General features: G+C 26.9%; 2 protein-coding genes across 2 annotated transcripts; one reads left to right on the top strand and one right to left on the bottom strand.

Annotated features, from left to right (window-relative positions):
• Nucleotides 1-6,117: 6,117 nt before the first annotated feature.
• On the bottom strand, nt 6,118-10,191 carry LOC142220488 (uncharacterized). Its single transcript, XM_075289666.1, has 2 exons — nt 9,002-10,191; nt 6,118-6,416 (listed from the first exon to the last, which is right to left on the bottom strand). Exons 1-2 carry the CDS (start codon nt 10,035-10,037, stop codon nt 6,223-6,225), a joined length of 1,230 nt encoding a protein of 409 aa, XP_075145781.1. The 5' UTR covers nt 10,038-10,191; the 3' UTR covers nt 6,118-6,222.
• An 8,676-nt stretch (nt 10,192-18,867) lies between these two features.
• Nucleotides 18,868-20,533, top strand: LOC142220489 (uncharacterized). The gene is made up of 2 exons (XM_075289667.1): nt 18,868-19,975; nt 20,038-20,533. The coding sequence occupies exons 1-2, from the start codon at nt 18,931-18,933 to the stop codon at nt 20,229-20,231; spliced, it is 1,239 nt and encodes a 412-aa protein (XP_075145782.1). The 5' UTR covers nt 18,868-18,930; the 3' UTR covers nt 20,232-20,533.
• Nucleotides 20,534-26,394: the final 5,861 nt, after the last annotated feature.

Here is a 26,394-nt window from a genome sequence, read left to right on the forward strand (position 1 = left end):
ACACCAAACTCTAACCTTCCACTTAGTTTCAATTCTTTTTCTTGATGTTATTTTAAAGTAGAGACTGTAATATAAATATACAATAAATATTTTCCATATTGGTGAATAATAAAAGTACGACTGCCAAAACTCTGCCGAAAAAAATTTTGAAAAAATTTTCTATAGAAATAAAACTTTGCCAAATTTTCTATAGAAATAAAATTTTGACAAAATTTGCTATAGAAATAAAAATTTGACAAAATTTTCTATTGAAATAAAGTTTTGACAAAATTGTCTATTGCAATGAAATTTTGACAAAGTTTTCTATAGAAATAAAATTTTGACAAAATTTTCTACTGCCATAAAATGTTGACAAAATGTTCTACAGAAATAAAATTTTGACAAGATTTTCTATCACCAAATTTTGACAAAGTTTTCTATAGTCATAAAATTTTGACAAAATTTTCCATAGCCATAAAATTTTGACAAAATTTTCCATAGCCATAAAATTTTGACAAAATTTTCTACTGCCATAAAATGTTGACAAAATGTTCTACAGAAATAAAATTTTTACAAGATTTTCTATCACCATAAAATATTGACAAAATTTCCTACTGCCAGAAAATTTCTATTTAATTTCGTTAAAACTATTAACAAAATTTTCTATATAAATAATAAATTATAATAAATAATAAATTCTATATAAATATAAATTATTAATTTTCTATAAAAATAATAAATTATTAACAAAATTTTCTATAGCAAAAAATATTTTACAAAAATGTCTATAGTAATAAAATTTTGACAAAATTTTCTATAGTAATAAAATGTAAATAAAAATTTCTACTGCCATAAAATTTCGACAAATTTTTCTACTGTCAAAATTTCGACAAAATTTTCTGTAGAAATAAAATTTTGACAAAATTTTCTGTTAAAATAAAAGTTTGACAAAATTTTCTGTAGAAACAAAATGTTGACAACATTTTCTGTAGAAATAAAATTTAGACAAAATTTTCAATAGAAATAAAATTTTGACAAAATTTTCTGTAAAAATAAAATTTTGACAAAATTTTCTGTTGAAATAAAAGTTTGACAAAATTTCCTGTAGAAACTAAAATTTTGACAAAATTTTCTACTGCCATATAATTTTGACCAAGTTTTTTTATAGAAATAAAATTTTGACAACATTTTCTATAGCCATAAAATATTGGCTAAATTTCCTACTGCCAGAAAATTTCGACAAAATTTTCTATAGAAATAACATTTGTCAAAATGTTATTTCTATTCTATAGAAATAAAATTTTGAGAAAATTTTCTATAGGAATATAATTTTGACCAAGTTTTTTATAGAAATAAAATTTAGACAAAATTTTCTATAGAAATATAATTTTAACAAATTTTTTTTTAAAGAAATAAAATGTTGACAAAATTTTCTATAGAAATAAAATTTTGACAAAATATTCTAAAAAATAAAATTTGACAAAATTTTTTTATAGAAATAAAATTTTGACAAAATCTTCTATAGATATAAAATTTTGAAAGAAAAAAAAATTCTATAGAAATAATTCTATAGAAAGAAATAAAAATAAAATAGACAAAATTTTCTATAGAAATATAATTTTAACAAATTTTTTTTTAAAGAAATAAAATGTTGACAAAATTTTCTATAGAAATAAAATTTTGACAAAATATTCTAAAAAATAAAATTTGACAAAATTTTTTTATAGAAATAAAATTTTGACAAAATCTTCTATAGATATAAAATTTTGAAAGAAAAAAAAATTCTATAGAAATAAAACAAATTTTATTTCTATAGAATATTGTGTCACAATTTTATTTCCATAAGAAATTTTGTCAAAATATTATTTTTATAAAAAATTTTGTCAAAATTTTATTTATATAGAAAATTTTTTCAAAATTTTATTTATATAGAAAATTTTGTTAAAATTTTATTTATATAAAAATTGTTTTTCAAAACTTTATATCTATTGAAGATTTTATCAAAATTATATTTCAACAAAAAAATTTGTCAAAATTTTATTTCCATAGAAAATTTTTTTAAAATTTTTTTTCCATAGAAAATTTTGTCAAAATTTTATTTCCATAGAAAATTTTGTTAAAATTAAATTCTATAGGAAAATTTTTCAAAATTTTATTTCTAAAGAAAATTCATTCCATCATACCGCAAACCACATAGTATCTGCAAAATATGTACCGGAAAATACGATTTTGGTCCTTTAAAATACATTCCGATCGACTCAGGATCACCTCCTGAATCGGGTTAGAAACCTTAGAAACCTAGAAACCTTTTCTCATACCAATTGAAACCTTTCGCATAATTTTTTATATTACCTGCTAAAATTACCATATGGACTAATCTGTGCATGTATGATTAACATAAAATAGATTATATTAATTTATTTGAATACAATTAAAAAACATTATAATAATTTGAAATCCTAACCAAATTAAAATAAATAAAAATATATTAAATTTAATTATTGTTTCTTGGTGTTTTATTCGATCTTTTTCTTTTTAATAAATGTCTAGCTTAATAAAACAATTGATATTTATTAAATTTAATTTTATAATATTACATACATATTTTCCATCTTTCCATTTCAGCTTTTGCTACCGCCATTAATGTTATGGCCATAGTTTTATGTGATCCCACTAACAATGCAAAGCTGTATAACTTTATCTCTGGCACAGGTGATGATTTGACCTTTAAACGATTAATGTATTCTAATCCTCGTTATCGGAAACATATGGAAGCTATATTGGCATTGCTTTTAAATCGTGGCTTACTTGAAGGTCAATGAAAAAAGCTTCTGTCATTAGTAAATAAAAATAAGTAATACACAGATATTTAAAATAAAATGCAAAGAATTTTAAAATTATGTATGATTAGTAGGGTGAATATGCACATACCGTAGATCATGGCATGACAATAGAATAATTCCAAACAAGAATATACGGCCTTAAGTTCAGATGAAAGTTATTTCTCCATGAGACCGCAATTACAATTTGAGAGGCTATATATAATTATGAGACGATATGGACCTATTTGGGCACGAATAGTAAAAAGCATATACTGACATTGCGTACCGACTTTCAACTGGATCGGTTTATATGGGAGCTATATACAGTGAAACCTCTCATACTTGGACACTCTGATAACCGGACACCTCCCAAGCATGGACAGTTGTCTGGGGACGTTTGCTATATTAACATATAAAAATTTACCTCTCGTACCTGGACAAAATTTAGGCGACCGTGGGTGTCCACCTTTCAGAAGTTTCACTGCATAATTAATGGCCGATATTCTCAAATTTTTGCATGGTAGATAGTAGTCATACCAGTTCGGATGCAGTTTGCTCCTCAAAGATCCTCCCCAAGCACGGTTGCCACTCAAGCCAGAAATAATCTACCAAAATTGGGAGAAAAGTTTTCGAAAAAACTACCAAAAATAAACATATTTTTTTCCAAAATTGTATTTCCATACATAAGTTTCTTTTATTTCTATAGATTTTTTTTTCAAAACTTTATATCTATAGAAGATTTTGTAAAAATTTTATTTCTATAAAAAAATGTCAAATTTTATTTCTACAGAAAAAAGTATCAATATGTTATTTCCATAAGAAATTTTGTCAACATTTTATTTCTAAAGAAACTTTTGTCAAAATTTTATTTCCATAGAAAATATTGTCAAAATTTTATTTCTACAGCAAATTTTGTAAAAATTTTATTTCTATAAAGAATTTTATCAAACTTTATTTCTATAGAAAATTTTGTCAAAATTTTATTTCTATAGAAGATTTAGTTAAAATTTCATTTCTTTAGAAAATTGTATCAAACATTTATTTCCATGAGAAATTTTGTCAAAATTTTATTCCTATAGAAAATTTTGTCAAAATTTTATTTCTATAGAAAATTTTGTCAAAATATTATGTCCATAAAAAGTATTTTCAAAATTTCATTTCTATAGACAATGTTGTCAAAATTTTATTTTTATACAAATTTTTATTCAAAAATGTATTTCTATAGAAAATTTTAACCAAATTTTATTTCTATAATTTTTTTTTCAAAATTTTATTTCTGCATGTTGTCAAATTTTATTTCTATAAAATATTTTGACAAAATGTTATCTCTATAGAAAATTTTTTCAAAATTTTATTTCTATAGAAACATTTTTCAAAATTTTATTTTTAAAGAAAATTGTATCAACATTTTGTTTCCATAAGAAATTTTGTTAAAATTTAATTTCTATAGAAAATTTTGTCAAAATTTTATTTCCATGGCTAATTTTGTCAAAATTTTATTTCTAAAGAAAATTCACTCCATTATACCCCAAACAACATATCTTATATAGAAATTGTTTTTAAAATTTTATATCTATAGAACATTTTATTTCTATAAAAAACTTTGTCAAATTATATTTCTATAAAAAAAAATTATTTATATAGAAAGTTTGTCAAAATTTTATTTCCATAGAAAATTTTATTTAAATTTTATTTCTATACAAACCTTTTTTCAAAATTTTATTTCTATATAAAATTTTAACAAACTTTACTTCTATAGAAAATTTTGTCAAAATTTTATTTCTCTAGAAAATTTGTCAACATTTTATTTCCATAAAAAGTATTCTCAAAATTTCATTTCTATAGACAACGTTGTCAAAATTTTATTTCTATACAAATTTTTATTCAAAAATTTTTTTCTACAGAAAATTTTATCAAAATGTTATTTCTATAAAAATTTTTTTCAAAATTTTTTTTCTGCATGTTGTCAAATTTTATTTCTATAAAAAAATTTGGCCAAAATTTTATTTCTATAAAAAAAATGTCAAAATTTTATTTCTAGAGAAAATTTTATTTTCACGTTAGTTGTTAGTACCTTTATTTTTTGTATTTATCTTCATAATTTATTATGATTTTAAATAAACTAATAATGGTTAGGTTAGGTTAGGTTAGGTTATGTGGCAGCACGATGTATCAGGCTCACTTAGACTATTCAGTGCTGCCCGATTCCATGTTAAGCTCAATGACAAGGGACCTCCTTTTTATAGCCGAGTCCGAACGGCGTTCAGCGGCGTGAAACCACTTAGAGAAACTTTGAAACCCTCAGAAATGTCACCAGCATTACTGAGGTGGGATAATCCACCGCTGAAAAACTTTTTGGTGTTCGGTCGTAGCAGGAATCGAACCTACGACCTTGTGTATGCAAGACGGGCATGCTAACCATTGCACCACGGTGGCTCCCAAATAAAGTAATAATAATAATAATTTTATTTCGATAAGAAATTTTGTTAAAATTGTATTTCCATAGAAAATTTTGTTAAAATTTTATTTCTATAGAAAATTGTGTCCAAATTTTATTTTCATAAGAAATTTTGTCAAAATTGTATTTCTATAGAAAATTTTGCCAAAATTGTATTTCCATAGAAAATTTTGTCAAAATATGATTTAAATAGAAATTTTTTTCAAAATTTTAGTTCTATAGGAAATTTTTTTCAAAAATTTGCTTCTAAAAAATTCACTCCATTATACCACAAATCACATAAAATATATTCCATAAAATATATTCCGATCGACTCAGAATCTTCTCCTGAATCGGATTAGCCCTTGGTGTCCGTCTTTCTGTCCATGTATTTGTTGTTCGCAGTATTCCGGTCACTATTATTTACCGATTTTGATGAAGTTTGGTACAATGTTAATGGAAGAATGGGGGAATATAGGTACAGATAACATAATAAAATTAATCCATTCAAGGTCTAGACTACTTGATGCTGTTAGCAAACAAAAACGAAAAAATTAATTTAGAAAAACCTGTGCTATTGGCATTTTATTCATAGCAAGAATTATGTAGGGCCGTAATGTCCCATTTCCTCATGCAATCCAAGCTTTAGTAGATTTCATATCTTTAATAAGAATGATTCACTTAAGTTCATGAATCTCGATATTATTAGCCCCATGTTTACCATGTGAAAATATTATATGGTCGCTACAATCATATAAGTTTGCTCGTCGAATAAAATCGTGGAAACCATAGTTTTTTTTTCTGCACGCAACTTTGAATAGCCTGAAGCTTTATTCTGTGTAAACCCATACTAATGTGAGTAAAATATAAATAAGACTATTTAATAAAATTTTAACATGTTATTTTTTAATGGGCACGAAATTTTTGTCAGAATAAATCTAAATTTTTGAATTATATTTTTTTTTATTTATTTTTTTTTTATTTCTAAAAATCTAATCCTCCCCTTGAATTCAACCAAGGTATGATTACTTGAATGTGTTCCAAATATCGTTTATTTAGAAACATATTTTCTTTAAATTTTGCAGAATCTTCTGAATCACCCATAAGCAGATCTAGATTGGCAACATCACGCGGCTCACATAAGGCTCCAGCCATGATTGATCCAACAATGAGGATACCTAAAGAAGGAAAAGAATAAAAATTTTAATTAAATCATTTTTTAGAAGGTAAACACAATACACAAATGGAAACAAGTAAGAAAATCTAGAGTTGGACAGACCTGTCAATATTATGCCATACTCTCTACTTTCACAGAAAGTTTTGAGCTTCCATATGTAAAATCAGATTCAAAGATATATATATACACTACCCTACACTAATATATGGTCATAATATAATAAAATTTGTCAGCATTATATACAGTCAGGGCTAGTCCGAGTCTTAGTCAGTCTAGCCCTGGTTGTCTGCCCTTTCCTTCTTTATATAACTTATATTAATTAGAACCCTAAGGCGATCTATATCGGTCTCTCTACACTTAAAAAAATATTTACGCGATATTGAAGATAAGGCAACCTAAATTTTAGGATAAGGAATTTACAAAATGTCAAGGGGAAATTTCTTTAAAATAATGAAATTTTAATTAAAGTACAAATGAAATTAAGTACAAAATTATTCCTTTATAAAAATTCGAATTTATTTGTATTTCTAAATACGATAAATTTTAAATGCATTTAAAATGGTGTTAAATGCTAGTAAGTTTATAATCTGTGCTTCAAATATTTTTTTACTAAATATCGGACACACATTTTGGAAATTTACATCCCTCCGTTAAAATTTTATGTCTTTGAACTAAGGCAAATGTTCCTTAAAGTAGAGAAATACATTTTTTATGTAAAGAAATAGTCCTTAAATTAACTGAGATATTCAATCTTTAGATTTAGGATATAACGCTTCCAATATATTTTGAGGATTTAGCATCTTTGGTTTAACGTTGTTTTTGGAATTAGGAAAGCATTTTTCTTTCTTTGAAGTATCCGTTATAATTTGGATTTTTAAATTGGCATTTGTTTGTACGTGACGAGCTTTTTTAATATACCGTGAAAAGAGGATGAAATTTTAATGAATGAGAGCTGTATCCTAATTTTAATTTTATTGATTCTAGATTGAAAGCCAGATAAGTCGCTAAAAAATGTCTTTATTTCAAAGAAGCCGCATCATTGCCACCGAATCCATACCAAAATCCTTGAGGAACAGTCCAAAAATTTGTTCTCAAGTTAACCTTTTTTTGAGTTTAGCTTAGTTTTACAACTGATTTTTTTCTATTTAGAGCGATAATACTATCGATTTAATAAAAACAAAAAACTGTTAAAGGATGATACGGTCAAAATTTGGTCAATATAAACTTGACGTATTTCTTTCAATTTTGCATTTAAAAAACCTGAACACCCCTCATTTTGAAGGTGTGTGTGTAGAATGTTGCTCCTATTTTGATTTTGGAATTCACTCTTCAGTTGTCAAAATGCCGTCCAAGCAAGAAGAGCAGCGTATCAAAATTTTGCTCGCGCATCGCGAAAATCCGAGCTACTCGCACGCAAAGCTTGCAAAATCGCTAAAACGTTGCCAAATCAACCGTTACATATGTAATTAAAGTGTTTGGGGAACGTTTGTCGATAGCCAGGAAGTCTGGATCGGGGGGAAATCGAAAACCGGAAGCCGCTGAGACGACAAAGAGAGTTGCCGGTAGTTTCAAGCGAAACCCTAACCTCTCTCTCCGAGATGCCGCAAATAAGCTGGGTGTATCGTCTACAACCGTACATCGAGCCAAAAAACGAGCCGGACTATCGACTTACAAGAAGGTAGTGACTCCAAATCGCGATGATAAACAAAATACGACGGCCAAAGCGCGATCCCGGAGGCTGTACACGACGATGCTGACGAAGTTTGACTGCGTGGTAATGGACGACGAAAATTCCAGCTTCCGGGACAGGAGTTTTATACGGCAAAAGGAAGGGGAAAGGTAGCAGATATTTTCAAGCACATAAAACTGTCAAAGTTCGCAAAGAAATATCTGGTTTGGCAAGCCATCTGTACCTGTGGCTTGAAAAGCAGCATTTTCATAGCTTCCGAAACTGTCAACCAAGAAATTTACGTGAAAGGATGTTTGAATAAACGTCTGCTGCCTTTCCTGAAGAAACACGGTTGTTCCGTACTGTTTTGGCCGGATTTGGCATCTTGCCATTACGGTAAAAAGGCCATGGAGTGGTACGCCGCCAACAACGTGCAGGTGGTTCCCAAGGACAAGAACCCTCCCAACACGCCAAAGCTCCGCCCAATTGAGAAATACTGGGCTATTGTCAAGCGGAACCTAAAGAAAACCAAAAAACTGCTAAGGACGAGCAGCAGTTCAAGGCAAACTGGCTTTCTGCGGCGAAGAAGGTGGACAAGGTGTCTGTACAAAATCTGATGGCAGGTGTCAAGCGTGAGGCCCGGCAATTCGGATTTGGAAAAACGAAAGCCTACCTGAATATTGTTCCTTAATTTTATACTAATTGAACTTGAAAAAGAAATTTAATTTGATTTTTTAAATAAACGATTTCACCGATTTACACGCGTTTTCCCTTGAACAAATTTTGACAGTATCACCCTTTAAATTGTTCTTATTTCTCAACGCCTTATAGGCAAAAAAATCTTGTTAAGAAATAAAATATTTTATACAAATTCATATTACTAGTTTATAAGACCAAAAAACCTCTTTGCAACTTACCCCATATGCCATATTTAATTAACATCTGATGAATACTCCTCAAAGTCGGCATTTCTTTTTCATATTTCAATATAATTAAATTTGCTACTAAATTGTCATGATAATATTTAATCATTTCATTGAAATGATTAATTTTTAATTCCAATTTACTTGAAGAAAATATAAAATAATACAAATCCATAGCTGGAGAACCCCATAGAGGTACTTGGAAATCAACAAAATATGTAGATTCCAAATGATTATCGGCATCATATTTGAACATAATATTGTTGGACCAACAATCACCATGATTTAAAACATTAAATTCGGTTGCATCCTCTTGGAAATTTTTACGAAGATATTCAGCTACAGTTTTACTTAATTTAGAGATTTTCTCTAAATAGTCGTGATTTTGAGGTAATTGTTTCACAGCCATTAATAGACCTTCCATAGCATCTGTGAACATTTTATTCAATAACTCTTTGGCATTTTCATTAAGAATACCCCTTTTCAAACGAAAATTATCTCTTAACTGGCTACATACAGCCGAAGCTGCATGCCATTGGGCCATTTTTTTGAGAACACTTTTACAATGATCCATATCCAAACCATTTTGTCGTTTCAGGGTTCGATATCCAGTTCGGGTTAAATCTTCCAAGACAATATGATTATCGTCGATTGCTAATGTATATATTTTAGCTCCAAATTTCACTTCGACTCCATGCAGTTTATAGAGTTTTTCAAATTCTGGTATTATTTTATGATACATTTCCGACTCGGTTTCGAATAGACCCCAAGCTATCCATTGATCGTTCATTATCTCATAATTATTGGGTACTTTCAGCATGAATGTTTGTTTTTTCTCTAATTTGTCTTTAGATTTAATGTCCAACTCTATCTTCAACATATTGGAAGCATAATTTTCTCCTGGCTTTAAAGCTGGATAGACTCGAAATCCGTTTATAGCTTGAAAATCTTTAACCGCCTCTTTCAGAACATTCTCAAAAATATTTGCTGTTATCCACTGTGGTATGCTACTTGTTCCATTATTAGACATAATGTGTGTTTGTAAATAATTAAGTACGAATATCTCAAATATTGACTTCGCCTCGTTAATATTGATCAATTAAAGCCACGCGACACTATTTTTACAACTGAAAGTCTTATGCGTGTTTTTTCTGATCTTCCTCAATATACAATGAAAATTAATTTCATAACATTAATATTATTGGTTGTTATGATAATTTTTGTTTATCTCTCTTTGAAAGCTCAATAGTGAGAGCTTTCATTCACAACAGTGTTGTCAACTGAAGTAAATATATATTGGGAATACTAAAACAACGTTGGCAAATGTTCTTGTTTTTTTTTTTGAACAACAAAATGCCATACATCTAAAAACGTTGAAACCCGTTATGCCCTGAAGCAAAGTGCATACCGGACGAAAGATATATACACAGAAAACAATTTCCGTCAGTTTACGTCTCAAACATTTTATGAACTAAACGTGGGTATAAAGTTCAATGACCGTACACATTAGTTCAATATGTACTAACGCAAAAGAAAATTTTCGTACGATTCCCAAAAATAGTAAGAATGAACTACTGTATGGTTAAAATGACCATGATTTGGCGCCAATGATTTTCATCTTTATTATACACTCCATCATAGGATGGGTGTATATTAACTTTGTCATTCCGTTTGTAACACATCGAAATATTGCTCTAAGACCCCATAAAGTACATATATTCTGGGTCGTGGTGAAATTCTGAGTCGATCTGAGCATGTTCGTCCGTCCGTCCGTCTGTTGAAATCACGCTAACTTCCGAAGGAAACAAGCTATCGACTTGAAACTTGGCACAAGTAGTTGTTATTGATGTAGGTCGGATGGTATTGCAAATGGGCTATATCGGTCTACTTTTACGTATAGCCCCCATATAAACGGACCTCTAAATTTGGCTTGCGGAGCCTCTAAGAGAAGCAAATTTCATCCGATCCGGCTGAAATTTGGTACATGGTGTTAGTATATTATCTCTAAAAACAATGCAAAAATTGGTCCACATCGATACATAATTATATATAGCCCTCATATAAACCGATCCCCAGATTTCGCTTGCGGAGCCTCTAAGAGAAGCAAATTTCATCCGATCCGACTGAAATTTGGTACATGGTGTCAGCATATGATCTATAACAACTATGCAAAAATTGGTCCACATCGATACATAATTATATATAGCCCCCATATAAACCGATCCCCAGATTTGGCTTGCGGAGCTTCTAAGAGAAGCAAATTTCATCCGATCCGGCTGAAATTTGGTACATGATGTAAGTATATGGTGTCTAACTACTGTGCACAAATTGGTCCACATCGGTCAATAATTATAATAGCCCCCATATAAACCGATCCCTCGATTTGGCTTGCGGAGCCTCTAAGAGAAGCAAATTTCATCCGATCCGGCTGAAATTTGGTACACGGTGTTAGTATATGGTCTCTAATGACCATGCAAAACAAATTTTTGATCAAACTTTTGTGATTATATGAAAAAATATTTTTTGTTTTTGAAAGAAATGTTTTATTTTATTATTTTAGAAGTTTATTTCAGTATTTACAATACTAGTTATTACCATCTCTCCTATTAGCGACAATTGTGTTGGGTAGAAATTTTTGTCAAAATTTTATTTCTATAGAAAATGTTGTCAAAATGTTATTTCTGTCAAAATTTTATTTCTATATATATTATTTTTGTCAAAATTTTATTTCTATAGAAAAGTTTATCAAAAATTTACTTCAATAGAAAATTTTGTTAAAATTTTATTTTTATAGAAAAATTTGTCAAAATTTTATTTCTATAGAAAATTTTTCCAAAATTTTATTTCTATAGAAAATTGAAGTACCTCTTAGTTCGAGAAGAAAATCTATCAAAACATCCAGAATGTTACCAATCTACCAAACAGAAAATTTTGTCAAAGTTTTATTTCTATAGAAAAGTTTGTCACAATTTTATTTCTATGGAAATTTTTGTCAAAATTTTATTTCTATGGAAATTGTTGTCAAAATATTATTTAATAGAAGATTATGTCAAAATTGTATTTCTATAGGAAAGTTTGTAAAAATTATATTTCTCAAGAAAATATTGTCAATATTTTATTTCTACACAAAAATTATTTCAAAATTTTACTTTTATACAAAATTATATCAAAATTTTATTTCTATAGAAAATTTTATTTCAAAATTTTACTTTTATACAAAATTATATCAAAAATTTATTTCTATAGAAAATTTTGTAGACATTTAATTTCTATAGAAAATTTTATTCTATCGAAAAGTTTGTCAAAATTTTGTTTGTATAAAATTATGTCAAAATTTTATTTCTGTAGAAAATTTTACCAAAATTTTATTTCTATAGAAAAGTTTATCAAAATTTTGTTTCTATAGAAAATTTTGTCAAAATTTTATTTTCATAGAAAATTTTGTCAAAATTGTACGTTTATAGAAAATTGAAGTACCTCTTAGTTCGAGAAGAAAATCTATCAAAACATCCAGAATGTTACCAATCTACTAAACAGAAAATTTTTTCAAAATTTTATTTCTATAGAAAATTGTTTAACATTTTATTTCTGTAGAAAATTTTGTCAAAATTTTATTTCTATAGAAAAATTGTCAAAATTTGTTTTCTATAAAAAATTTTATCAAAATTTTATTTCCGTGGAAAATTTTGTCAAAATTTTATTTCTGTGGAAAATTTTATCAAAATTTTATTTCTATAGAAAATTTTGTCAACATTTTATAGAAAATTTTGTCAAAATTGTATTTCTATAGGAAAAATTTTGTCAAAATTTTATTTCTACACAAAAATTATGTCAAAATTTTATTTCTACACAAAAATTATGTCAAAATTTTAGTTCTATACAAAAATTATATCAAAATTTTATTTCTATGAAAATTGTGTCAAAATTTTATTTCAATAGAAAATTTTGTCAAAATTTTATTTCAATAGAAAATTTTGTCAAAATTTTATTTCAATAGAAAATTTTGTCAAAATTTTATTTCAATAGAAAATTTTGTCAAAATTTTATTTTTATAGAAAAGTTAGTCAAAATTATGTCAAAACTTTATTTCTATCGAAAATTTTGTCAACATTTTGTTTCTATACAAAAATTATGTCAAAATTTTATTTCTTTAGAAAATTTTGTCAAAATTTTATTTCTTTAGAGAATTGCGTCAAAATTTTATTTCAGTAAAAATTTTTTTCAAAATTTTATTTCTATAGAAAATTTTGTCAAAATTTTATTTCTATAGAAAATATATATTATTTCTGTCAAAATTTTATTTCTATAGAAAAGTTTATCAAAAATTTACTTCAATAGAAAATTTTGTTAAAATTTTATTTTTATAGAAAAATTTGTCAAAATTTTATTTCTATAGAAAATTTTTCCAAAATTTTATTTCTATAGAAAATTGAAGTACCTCTTAGTTCGAGAAGAAAATCTATCAAAACATCCAGAATGTTACCAATCTACCAAACAGAAAATTTTGTCAAAGTTTTATTTCTATAGAAAAGTTTGTCACAATTTTATTTCTATGGAAATTTTTGTCAAAATTTTATTTCTATGGAAATTGTTGTCAAAATATTATTTAATAGAAGATTATGTCAAAATTGTATTTCTATAGGAAAGTTTGTAAAAATTATATTTCTCAAGAAAATATTGTCAATATTTTATTTCTACACAAAAATTATTTCAAAATTTTACTTTTATACAAAATTATATCAAAATTTTATTTCTATAGAAAATTTTATTTCAAAATTTTACTTTTATACAAAATTATATCAAAAATTTATTTCTATAGAAAATTTTGTAGACATTTAATTTCTATAGAAAATTTTATTCTATCGAAAAGTTTGTCAAAATTTTGTTTGTATAAAAATTATGTCAAAATTTTATTTCTGTAGAAAATTTTACCAAAATTTTATTTCTATAGAAAAGTTTATCAAAATTTTGTTTCTATAGAAAATTTTGTCAAAATTTTATTTTCATAGAAAATTTTGTCAAAATTGTACGTTTATAGAAAATTGAAGTACCTCTTAGTTCGAGAAGAAAATCTATCAAAACATCCAGAATGTTACCAATCTACTAAACAGAAAATTTTTTCAAAATTTTATTTCTATAGAAAATTGTTTAACATTTTATTTCTGTAGAAAATTTTGTCAAAATTTTATTTCTATAGAAAAATTTGTCAAAATTTGTTTTCTATAAAAAATTTTATCAAAATTTTATTTCCGTGGAAAATTTTGTCAAAATTTTATTTCTGTGGAAAATTTTATCAAAATTTTATTTCTATAGAAAATTTTGTCAACATTTTATAGAAAATTTTGTCAAAATTGTATTTCTATAGGAAAAATTTTGTCAAAATTTTATTTCTACACAAAAATTATGTCAAAATTTTATTTCTACACAAAAATTATGTCAAAATTTTAGTTCTATACAAAAATTATATCAAAATTTTATTTCTATGAAAATTGTGTCAAAATTTTATTTCAATAGAAAATTTTGTCAAAATTTTATTTCAATAGAAAATTTTGTCAAAATTTTATTTCAATAGAAAATTTTGTCAAAATTTTATTTCAATAGAAAATTTTGTCAAAATTTTATTTTTATAGAAAAGTTAGTCAAAATTATGTCAAAACTTTATTTCTATCGAAAATTTTGTCAACATTTTGTTTCTATACAAAAATTATGTCAAAATTTTATTTCTTTAGAAAATTTTGTCAAAATTTTATTTCTTTAGAGAATTGCGTCAAAATTTTATTTCAGTAAAAATTTTTTTCAAAATTTTATTTCTATAGAAAATTTTGTCAAAATTTTATTTCTATAGAAAATATATATTATTTCTGTCAAAATTTTATTTCTATAGAAAAGTTTATCAAAAATTTACTTCAATAGAAAATTTTGTTAAAATTTTATTTTTATAGAAAAATTTGTCAAAATTTTATTTCTATAGAAAATTTTTCCAAAATTTTATTTCTATAGAAAATTGAAGTACCTCTTAGTTCGAGAAGAAAATCTATCAAAACATCCAGAATGTTACCAATCTACCAAACAGAAAATTTTGTCAAAGTTTTATTTCTATAGAAAAGTTTGTCACAATTTTATTTCTATGGAAATTTTTGTCAAAATTTTATTTCTATGGAAATTGTTGTCAAAATATTATTTAATAGAAGATTATGTCAAAATTGTATTTCTATAGGAAAGTTTGTAAAAATTATATTTCTCAAGAAAATATTGTCAATATTTTATTTCTACACAAAAATTATTTCAAAATTTTACTTTTATACAAAATTATATCAAAATTTTATTTCTATAGAAAATTTTATTTCAAAATTTTACTTTTATACAAAATTATATCAAAAATTTATTTCTATAGAAAATTTTGTAGACATTTAATTTCTATAGAAAATTTTATTCTATCGAAAAGTTTGTCAAAATTTTGTTTGTATAAAAATTATGTCAAAATTTTATTTCTGTAGAAAATTTTACCAAAATTTTATTTCTATAGAAAAGTTTATCAAAATTTTGTTTCTATAGAAAATTTTGTCAAAATTTTATTTTCATAGAAAATTTTGTCAAAATTGTACGTTTATAGAAAATTGAAGTACCTCTTAGTTCGAGAAGAAAATCTATCAAAACATCCAGAATGTTACCAATCTACTAAACAGAAAATTTTTTCAAAATTTTATTTCTATAGAAAATTGTTTAACATTTTATTTCTGTAGAAAATTTTGTCAAAATTTTATTTCTATAGAAAAATTTGTCAAAATTTGTTTTCTATAAAAAATTTTATCAAAATTTTATTTCCGTGGAAAATTTTGTCAAAATTTTATTTCTGTGGAAAATTTTATCAAAATTTTATTTCTATAGAAAATTTTGTCAACATTTTATAGAAAATTTTGTCAAAATTGTACTTCTATAGGAAAAATTTTGTCAAAATTTTATTTCTACACAAAAATTATGTCAAAATTTTATTTCTACACAAAAATTATGTCAAAATTTTAGTTCTATACAAAAATTATATCAAAATTTTATTTCTATGAAAATTGTGTCAAAATTTTATTTCAATAGAAAATTTTGTCAAAATTTTATTTCAATAGAAAATTTTGTCAAAATTTTATTTCAATAGAAAATTTTGTCAAAATTTTATTTCAATAGAAAATTTTGTCAAAATTTTATTTTTATAGAAAAGTTAGTCAAAATTATGTCAAAACTTTATTTCTATCGAAAATTTTGTCAACATTTTGTTTCTATACAAAAATTATGTCAAAATTTTATTTCTTTAGAAAATTTTGTCAAAATTTTATTTCTTTAGAGAATTGCGTCAAAATTTTATTTCAGTAAAAATTTTTTTCAAAATTTTATTTCTATAGAAAATTTTGTCAAAATTTTATTTCTATAGAAAATATATATTATTTCTGTCAAAATTTTATTTCTATAGAAAAGTTTATCAAAAATTTACTTCAATAGAAAATTTTGTTAAAATTTTATTTTTATAGAAAAATTTGTCAAAATTTTATTTCTATAGAAAATTTTTCCAAAATTTTATTTCTATAGAAAATTGAAGTACCTCTTAGTTCGAGAAGAAAATCTATCAAAACATCCAGAATGTTACCAATCTACCAAACAGAAAATTTTGTCAAAGTTTTATTTCTATAGAAAAGTTTGTCACAATTTTATTTCTATGGAAATTTTTGTCAAAATTTTATTTCTATGGAAATTGTTGTCAAAATATTATTTAATAGAAGATTATGTCAAAATTGGATTTCTATAGGAAAGTTTGTAAAAATTATATTTCTCAAGAAAATATTGTCAATATTTTATTTCTACACAAAAATTATTTCAAAATTTTACTTTTATACAAAATTATATCAAAATTTTATTTCTATAGAAAATTTTATTTCAAAATTTTACTTTTATACAAAATTATATCAAAAATTTATTTCTATAGAAAATTTTGTAGACATTTAATTTCTATAGAAAATTTTATTCTATCGAAAAGTTTGTCAAAATTTTGTTTGTATAAAAATTATGTCAAAATTTTATTTCTGTAGAAAATTTTACCAAAATTTTATTTCTATAGAAAAGTTTATCAAAATTTTGTTTCTATAGAAAATTTTGTCAAAATTTTATTTTCATAGAAAATTTTGTCAAAATTGTACGTTTATAGAAAATTGAAGTACCTCTTAGTTCGAGAAGAAAATCTATCAAAACATCCAGAATGTTACCAATCTACTAAACAGAAAATTTTTTCAAAATTTTATTTCTATAGAAAATTGTTTAACATTTTATTTCTGTAGAAAATTTTGTCAAAATTTTATTTCTATAGAAAAATTTGTCAAAATTTGTTTTCTATAAAAAATTTTATCAAAATTTTATTTCCGTGGAAAATTTTGTCAAAATTTTATTTCTGTGGAAAATTTTATCAAAATTTTATTTCTATAGAAAATTTTGTCAACATTTTATAGAAAATTTTGTCAAAATTGTATTTCTATAGGAAAAATTTTGTCAAAATTTTATTTCTACACAAAAATTATGTCAAAATTTTATTTCTACACAAAAATTATGTCAAAATTTTAGTTCTATACAAAAATTATATCAAAATTTTATTTCTATGAAAATTGTGTCAAAATTTTATTTCAATAGAAAATTTTGTCAAAATTTTATTTCAATAGAAAATTTTGTCAAAATTTTATTTCAATAGAAAATTTTGTCAAAATTTTATTTCAATAGAAAATTTTGTCAAAATTTTATTTTTATAGAAAAGTTAGTCAAAATTATGTCAAAACTTTATTTCTATCGAAAATTTTGTCAACATTTTGTTTCTATACAAAAATTATGTCAAAATTTTATTTCTTTAGAAAATTTTGTCAAAATTTTATTTCTTTAGAGAATTGCGTCAAAATTTTATTTCAGTAAAAATTTTTTTCAAAATTTTATTTCTATAGAAAATTTTGTCAAAATTTTATTTCTATAGAAAATTTTGTCAAAATTTTATTTCTATAGAAAATTTTTTAACATTTTATTTCTGTAGAAAATTTTGTCAAAATTTTATTTCTATAGAAAAGTTTGTCAAAATTGTATTTCTAAAGATAATTTTGTCAAAATTTTATTTCTATAGAAAAGTTTATCAAAATGTTATTTCTGTGGAAAATTTTGTCAAAATTTTATTTCTGTAGAAAATTTTGGCAAAATTTTATTTCTATAGAAAATTTTGTCAATATTTTATTTCTATAGAAAATTTTGTCAACTATTTATTTCTAGAAAATTTTGTCAAAATTTGTGTATACCCTACATGTTAAAAAAATATGGCGCTTTACTTTGTTGCATTACATATATCCTTCCCTGCAATTTTATTAAAATATATTTAAAGTAAATTATATCTTTTAATTTGTTTATACTTCAAAAACTTTGTGACCTACAAAAAATATTTTGCATTATTTTTTGTGGATTTTTAGCTCTTTTTTGAAGGGGAAGGGGTGGGGGGTGGGGGGTTGGAGTAATCTAGTAATTTTGATGCAAAAATTCTGGTAACACTGGATATGTACCATTCCTCTCATGCAAGGCATGAGAAGATTTTGGTGACAAAAAAAAACGCATGAAGATCTTCGGGATATTTCTTATGAGTTTTATTCTACTCCACTTTGGTGAGAATATAATCTTAGACATTGAACCGCCAGGCTTCATTGGGGCAATCCAAATCAGTTCGTCATGAAAAAAATTGCTTGAATTATTAGCATATTATTCTATGTTACAAGCTTTTATTGTGAAACTCCAAAGCTCTTATAAAAAAATTTTGAAAAGCTTCCCCTTTAACAGGTTTAAGAGAAAGTTCTTTTACAAAACTGATTATTTCCAATCACAAAGAGCCAGTAAAACAATCTGAGACTTCTAGCAAACAATAAATGGCCAATGAAAACAGCATTCCTACATGGCTAAAGCCGGATCTATTTAAGGAAGCTTTACATGATACCGTGGGTGATTTTAGAGAAATTCGAAATTTCAAAATCTACAATGCATTGGAACCGGGAGAAAATTATGCCACTATAATGCTTAGAGTCGAAATGGATTTATTGTTATCGGATGATAAGCCACAATCGCATAGCTTCATGGTAAAGGTACCCCATGACAATGCAATGTATCGAGAGCACATGTCTAACTGGGATATGTTCAAAAAGGAAAGTGGTATGTATCGTGATGTTATACCCGAAATGGAAAATCTCTATCACAAGAAAGGTGTGGATATACGATTTGGGGCAAGATCTTATACTCTGCCAACATCTATGGAATATATACTACTGGAAGATCTTGCCAAGAGGGGTTTTCGCAATGCCAAACGACAAATTGGTTTGGATATGCAGCATACCAAAAGCTCTCTAAAGAAGCTAGCTCAATGGCATGCCGCCTCAGCTGTCCGAGTATCGGAGAAGGGTCCTTACGAAGAGGCTTATATCCATGGTTTTCTTAGCGAGAGTACCCGAGATATGACTCAACAAATGTTTGATTGTAATCTTAAATATGTCTTGGCGGCCATTAGAAAGCTACCCCACCATGAGGATTACTATGGAAAATTGGAATCCCTCTTCTCCTGCCTTACCGATCTGGTATATATGGAGCGTTCTGGGGATGTGGATGAAAATGAATTTTTTGCCTTAAATCATGGTGATTTTTGGTGCAATAACATCATGTATCAATATGATGAGAACGATGGCCATCTTCTGGATACATATTTTGTAGATTTTCAAATGCCTCGTTATGGTTCTGTGGCCCAAGACCTTTTATATTTCATTTTATCTTCGACACAATTGGATGTGAAAATTAATCGTTTTGATGAAATGATTCAATATTATCATCAACAATTATTGGAGCATTTGAAAATTTTGGAATATTCCAAACCTCTGCCATGTTTAAGGGATATCCATAAATCCTTAATCAAAAGGAGTATATGGGGTTAGTAAAAATATTTTTTTTTTTTAATTCCATATTTTACATTAATTATTTTTTTATTTTAGCTATAACAACTGTAACTTGTATAATGGCTGGTGTTTTATGTGATCCCACGAATGTTGCCAATATGGAAAACTTTGTTGGTGATTCAGCAGATAGTGAAGCATTTCGAGAAAAATTATATATGAACGAACGTTATTTGCAGCATATGAGTATTGTTCTACCTTGGCTACATAATAGAGGATCATTTGAGTTATGAAAAATAGGAATTAGAATGAATTTGTCTTAGAAAAAATTAATAAATTATTATTATATGAAAATTTGATATCATTAAGTAAACAACCCAGCAAAAAAATTTGGAAATTCTTCCAAAGACACAACAACTTCCAAAAATGTCCTGCCAAAGAAGTTCTCTATTATAACTAGACAGGGAATTCTTTTAATACAATTTTTACAACTCGTTTTTTTCATATTTTTAATAGATAATTTTATTTTATTTTTCTTGTTTTAAATATGCTAAAAACAGAGTAAAAATTAATAAAATGGTACAAATTATTAAAATTTTGTCAAATAAAATTTTAAAGCCATGGTAGAAAAAAATTGCGAATTATGGAAAATAGTCGTTAGAATGCTTTGAAAATCACCAAAAAAAAAATTATAAAAAATATTTATTTGAAAATTTTCTATAGAAATAAAATTTTGACAAAATTTTCTATAGAAATAAAATTTGGACAAAATTTTCTATAGAAATAAAATTTTGACAAAATATTCTATAGAAATAAGATTTTGACAAAATTTTCTGTAGAAATAACATTTTGACAATGTTTTCTATAAAAATAAAATTTTGGTAGATTATTTTTGGCTCCAGTGGCAACCATGATTATGAATTTTTGTGTGATTGGGGATCGGCTTTATAAAATTATGGACCGATATGGACCAATTCTTGGTTGTTAGAGACCATATACTAAAACCACGTACCAAATTTCAACCGGATCGGATGAATTTTGCTCCTCTAAGAGGCTCCGGAGGTCAAATCTGGGGATCGGCTTATATGGGGGCTATATATAATTATGGACCGATATGGACCAATTTTGGCATGGTTGTTAGAGACAATATACTAACACCACGTACCAAATTTCAATCGGATCGGATGACTTTTGCTCCTCTAAGAGTCTCCGGAGGTCAAATCTGGGGATCGGTTTATATGGGGCTATATATAATTAGGGACTGATATGAACCAACTCCTGCATTGTTGTTGGATACCATATACACTCATAGAAAAATATGTTTTTCATATGTTCCGATATAAACAAAGTGTGTTTCGGGCACAATTTTAAAACACAATATATTTAAGTGCAAACATGTAATGTTCCTAAACTAACACTAAATGTTTGGGACATCTATGTTAATATGTTAGAATATATTATGTTTGGGGCATAAATGTTTCATAAAAATCATATGTGTGAATGCAAACATATATAAATTTACAAATTTCGACTAAACATACATATGTTGTGATATTTTATCCAAAGCGAAAGAGAGAGTAAGAGAGAGAAATGGAAACCGGGAGAGTTGACGAAAGATATCAACATAACACAGTGAAAGAATCAAAAGAGGACAATTTCTGTGAAGCCGCCGGTATGTTGTTTCGAAAAACTGTTTTATGATAAGGCCAAAAATTTGATATGCTTAAGTCTAAATATTATTTAATTTGAATAAAGAGAATGGACATTCGGAACCAAGAGAATATGTATGTGTGGACATGTGTTTTGTTTATCATTTTGGCATTATGGGCACAATTTTTTTCATGGTTCGTTAAAAGAAATCAGGGGTCTTCATAAAAATAACGAAAGGGCACTATACTCTTTTTAGAGTTGGGACAGTAAAATGAAATAAGGAGGAAATAGTGAAAAATTACACAGTAAAATGTATAAAAACAAAGTTTAGTTCCTCTTTATTAATAAGTAGTCCAAGAGGAGTTGACGGACACCTTCAAATATAAAAGCGGGCATTAAGTTCGAGTTTTGCAGCTAAAACAATTTAAAAAGTTTATTTTCTTTAAAATGAATTATTAAAGAAAAATAAAAGGCATTTTAGAGCGATGGTGTTAAATGCTAGTAAAAAACTGTTCACGCCTAAATAAATTTATGTTTATATTATAAAATTATTTATGTATGTTTATACTCGACTCCACGTTCTTCTTTTGTTAGTTTTTGAATTCCTTTCAAATTTTAAAGTTTTGTACCAAAAACAGTTTTTTGTTACAAAATTGTTATTTTTGCAATAAAAAAATAATATTTTATCCAAAAATCAGTCAATTTCGTTTATATCAAACACTGTTAATGACTATAAATCTTTAATAACCCACATTTCGAAGTTTCATTATAAAAATTGAATATAGTATAAATATAAATGTGTAAATTAAAAAAAAAAAACAAAAAAGTGTTCGGTCGGAGCAGGGATTGAACCCACGACCCTTTGCATGCAAGGCAGACATGCTAACCACTGCTCCACGTGGCAAACAAATGTATTTTTCTGTTAAATAATGTTATGTTTGCATGGGCTCGTGGGCGCTGCAAACTATGCTATATAAATGTAACTTATAACGATAATTATCTGCTGGTGACCATGACAGCTACGTAGCCCAGTGGATAGTGTGTTGGCTTACAAACTGTATGGTACTCGGTTCGATCCTCCGTGCAGGCGAAAGGTAAAATTTAAAAAAAATTATAAAAGTGAATAATTTCTTCAACATTATTTGTATTACAGAAAAAGGTGCCAAGAATTAAAATATTTCGTGGAAGTGAAAATAACGATTATGTTAGGGAATGAGCACAATCGTCTTTGGGAAAAATTCTTCCAAGCATATAATATTTTTGGGCTCAAAATGCTTCCAAACATATAATATGTTCACATAAAACAAACATATAATATGTTCACATAACACAAACATATTAATGTTTCGGCAGTATCCAATAATATATGTGCTTCCTGCAAAATATGTTTGGAACATATGTTAAAGAAGCGATTTGTTTGAGGGTGTACTAACTTCAGGTACCAAATTTCAACCGAATCGGATGAATTTTGCTCTTCCAAGAGGCTCCGGAGATCAAATCAGGGGATCGGTTTATATAAAGGGTGATACGGTCAAAATTTGGTCAAGGAAAAACGCGTGTAAATCGGTGAAATCGTTTATTTAAAAAAACAAATTAAATTTCTTTTTCAAGTTCAATTGGTATAAAATTCAGGAAAAATATTCAGTTAGGCTTTCGCTTTTCCAAATCCGAATTGCCGGGCCTCACGCTTGACACCTGCCATCAGATTTTGTACAGCCACCTTGTCCACCTTCTTCGCCGCAGAAAGCCAGTTTGCCTTGAACTGCTGCTCGTCCTTAGCAGTTTGTTTGGTTTTCTTTAGGTTCCGCTTGACAATAGCCCAGTATTTCTCAATTGAGCGGAGTTCTGGCGTGTTGGGAGGGTTCTTGTCCTTGGGAACCACCTGCACGTTGTTGGCGGCGTACCACTCCATGGCCTTTTTACCGTAATGGCAAAATGCCAAATCCGGCCAAAACAGTACGAAACAACCGTGTTTCTTCAGGAAAGGTAGCAGACGTTTATTCAAACACTCTTTCACGTAAATTTCTTGGTTGACAGTCCCGGAAGCTATGAAAATGCTGCTTTTCAAGCCACAGGTACAGATGGCTTGCCAAACCAGATATTTCTTTGCGAACTTTGACAGTTTTATGTGCTTGAAAATATCTGCTACCTTTATCGTCGTGTACAGCCTCCGGGATAGCGCTTTGTTTGTTTGTTTATTGGTTCCAAAATAGTACACTTTATAAAGAAAGTGTTATATTTTTGCAATCGATACTACTAATAAAAGTTTAACATTAAATATTGAAATTTTTAAGAAACAAAAACAAAATAAATAAGTAAATAAATAGATAGATAAATAAATAAAAAATAAATAAATAAATGTATGGTATGATGACAAGAAATTACAAATTATTAAAACAAAAATTTGTTTATCATCGCGATTTGGAGTCACTACCTTCTTGTAAGTCGATAGTCCGGCTCTTTTTTTGCTCGACGCACGGTTGTAGACGATACACCCAGCTTATTTGCGGCATCTCGGAGAGTGAGGTTAGGGTTTCGCTTGAAACTACCGGCAACTCTCTTTGTCGTCTCAGCGGCTTCCGGTTTTCGATTTCTCCCCGATCCAGACTTCCTGGCTGTCGACAAACGTTCCCCAAACACTTTAATTACATTTGTAACGGTTGATTTGGCAACTTCTAGCGATTGTGCCAGCTTTGCGTGCGAGTAGCTGGGGTTTTCGCGATGCGCGAGCAAAATTTTGATACGCTGCTCTTCTTGCTTGGACATGCCGTTGACAACTGAAGAGTGAATTCCAAAATCAAAATAGGAGCAACATTCTACACATACACACACCTTCAAAATGAGGGGTGTTCAGGTTTTTTAAATACAAAATTGAAAGAAATACGTCAAGTTTATATTGACCAAATTTTGACGGTATCACCCTTTATAGAAAAAATTTTCAACATTTTCTATAGGAAATTTTGTCAAATTTTATTGCTATAGACAATTTTGTCAAAATTTTATTTCTATAGAAAATTGTGTCAAACTGAATTAATTACTTTTTATTTATTTTTTTGTTTAATATATAACCCGTATGGACTAACTTACAATTGAGAACACGGTGTTAAGAAATTTTACGATACCTCGGCAACCCAAGTAATACGATTGTTGATGACAGTCTTGAGTAAAAGTTTCTATGCAATCCATGGTGAAGGGTACATAAGATTCGGCCTGGCCGGACTTACGGCCGTATATACTTGTTTGCATTATCGACCACAATTTTGATAGCAGAATTATTCAAGCATTATGCTAGGGTCACACTAGGCAAATATTTGACAGAATTCGAAAAAGAATCCGTCGCCATAGCTAAACCAGCAAATATGTTATTTTGAGCTCATATTGGATATATACTATCATGGTACGGTTATTTTCAGAAAACCGTATCCAGATATTTGGAAAATGCTTCTAGAAAAATGTTTGACACTCATTTTGGTCAAATATTTGTCTAGTGTGACCATAGCCTTAAAAAATTGGAATATGATCTAAGTTTCCACAATATACGCGCTCAGGTCCATTTTTTCACTCATCTTTGACCAAGTACGAGTACTCTAGTTTTTTTAGTCCGTCACGTGTACTCAGTACTAATATAAAAAAGACTCAAAATAAAACAGTACTCAACACTGAATATATTTCTTTATTTCAGTATATTTTATCAAAGTAAATAAATAAATAAGAATTTACATTTCTAATAGAATTCCACACACTTTCTTTAATTTACAATGCAATGTCAATGTAATTTCATATTAATCACAGCCTTTCAATTTATTGCTTGCAATTGATCTCCTGATACTAGTAGTGTAATGAAAAGAAAATTGAAAATTCTTTTCATCTGTTCATAGACAATTTGATTCATTGTTAATAAATTCTATTGATGATTTGCTATGACTAAAAAACCAATTAATATTCAGTCAGTTAATAATTACATCTAACACCTAAACAAAACAACAACACAATTGATATTTAAAATAGGCACACACTTAAGCTAATTAAAATGCTACCATTGTCACAACTTTTAAATAGTTGATGTAACCACGTAATCGTTTAATAAATTGGCTCCTTCAGAAGCATATGTTTATTATTAAGACCGATTATACCTCTTTTCAGCATTATTTTTCTTCTTCTATTATTATTGCAATATTTCCCACTCACAGTAGTATTTTCCATTATTTTGAATAATATCACTGTAACTGTTGTAATTATACTGAAATCTCCCTCCACCATCCCATGAAACAAAAATTTAAGTTCTTCCAAAGGTTCTTCTTCTTTACTACAATATCTGAACATGTTTGAGAGTAATATTCTCTATACCACATTCGTTCGCAAATGTGAAATGTGATTTTTTCCGCCACACTGAGGAACAGAGTATTATAAGATAGTGCATATATTGAAAACGCCCAGAAGGAAACGATGCCTCAGTTGGTAGAATTCTACAAAAAACAATGGTAATTTTTTTACTATAGAATTCTTGATTTTTGTAGATTTTGCAAATTTTCCAGATTCTTCATAAATTTTCCATTGATATAAACTTTTGATAACATTTTCTATAGAAATAAAATATTGTCAAAATTTTCAAAAAAATAAAATGTTGACAAAATTTTCTGTAGAAGATAATTTTGATAAAATTTTTTATAGAAATAAAATTTTGATAAAATTTTCTATAGTAATAAATTTTTTTCAAAATTTTCAATAGAAACAAAATTTTGACAAAAATTTTCTGTAGAAAAGAATTTTGATAAAATTTTCTATAGAAATAAAATTTTGTCAACA

The sequence above is a fragment of the Haematobia irritans genome, chromosome 1 (assembly GCF_050003625.1).
Source record: "Haematobia irritans isolate KBUSLIRL chromosome 1, ASM5000362v1, whole genome shotgun sequence".
Classification (NCBI taxonomy): domain Eukaryota; kingdom Metazoa; phylum Arthropoda; class Insecta; order Diptera; family Muscidae; genus Haematobia; species Haematobia irritans.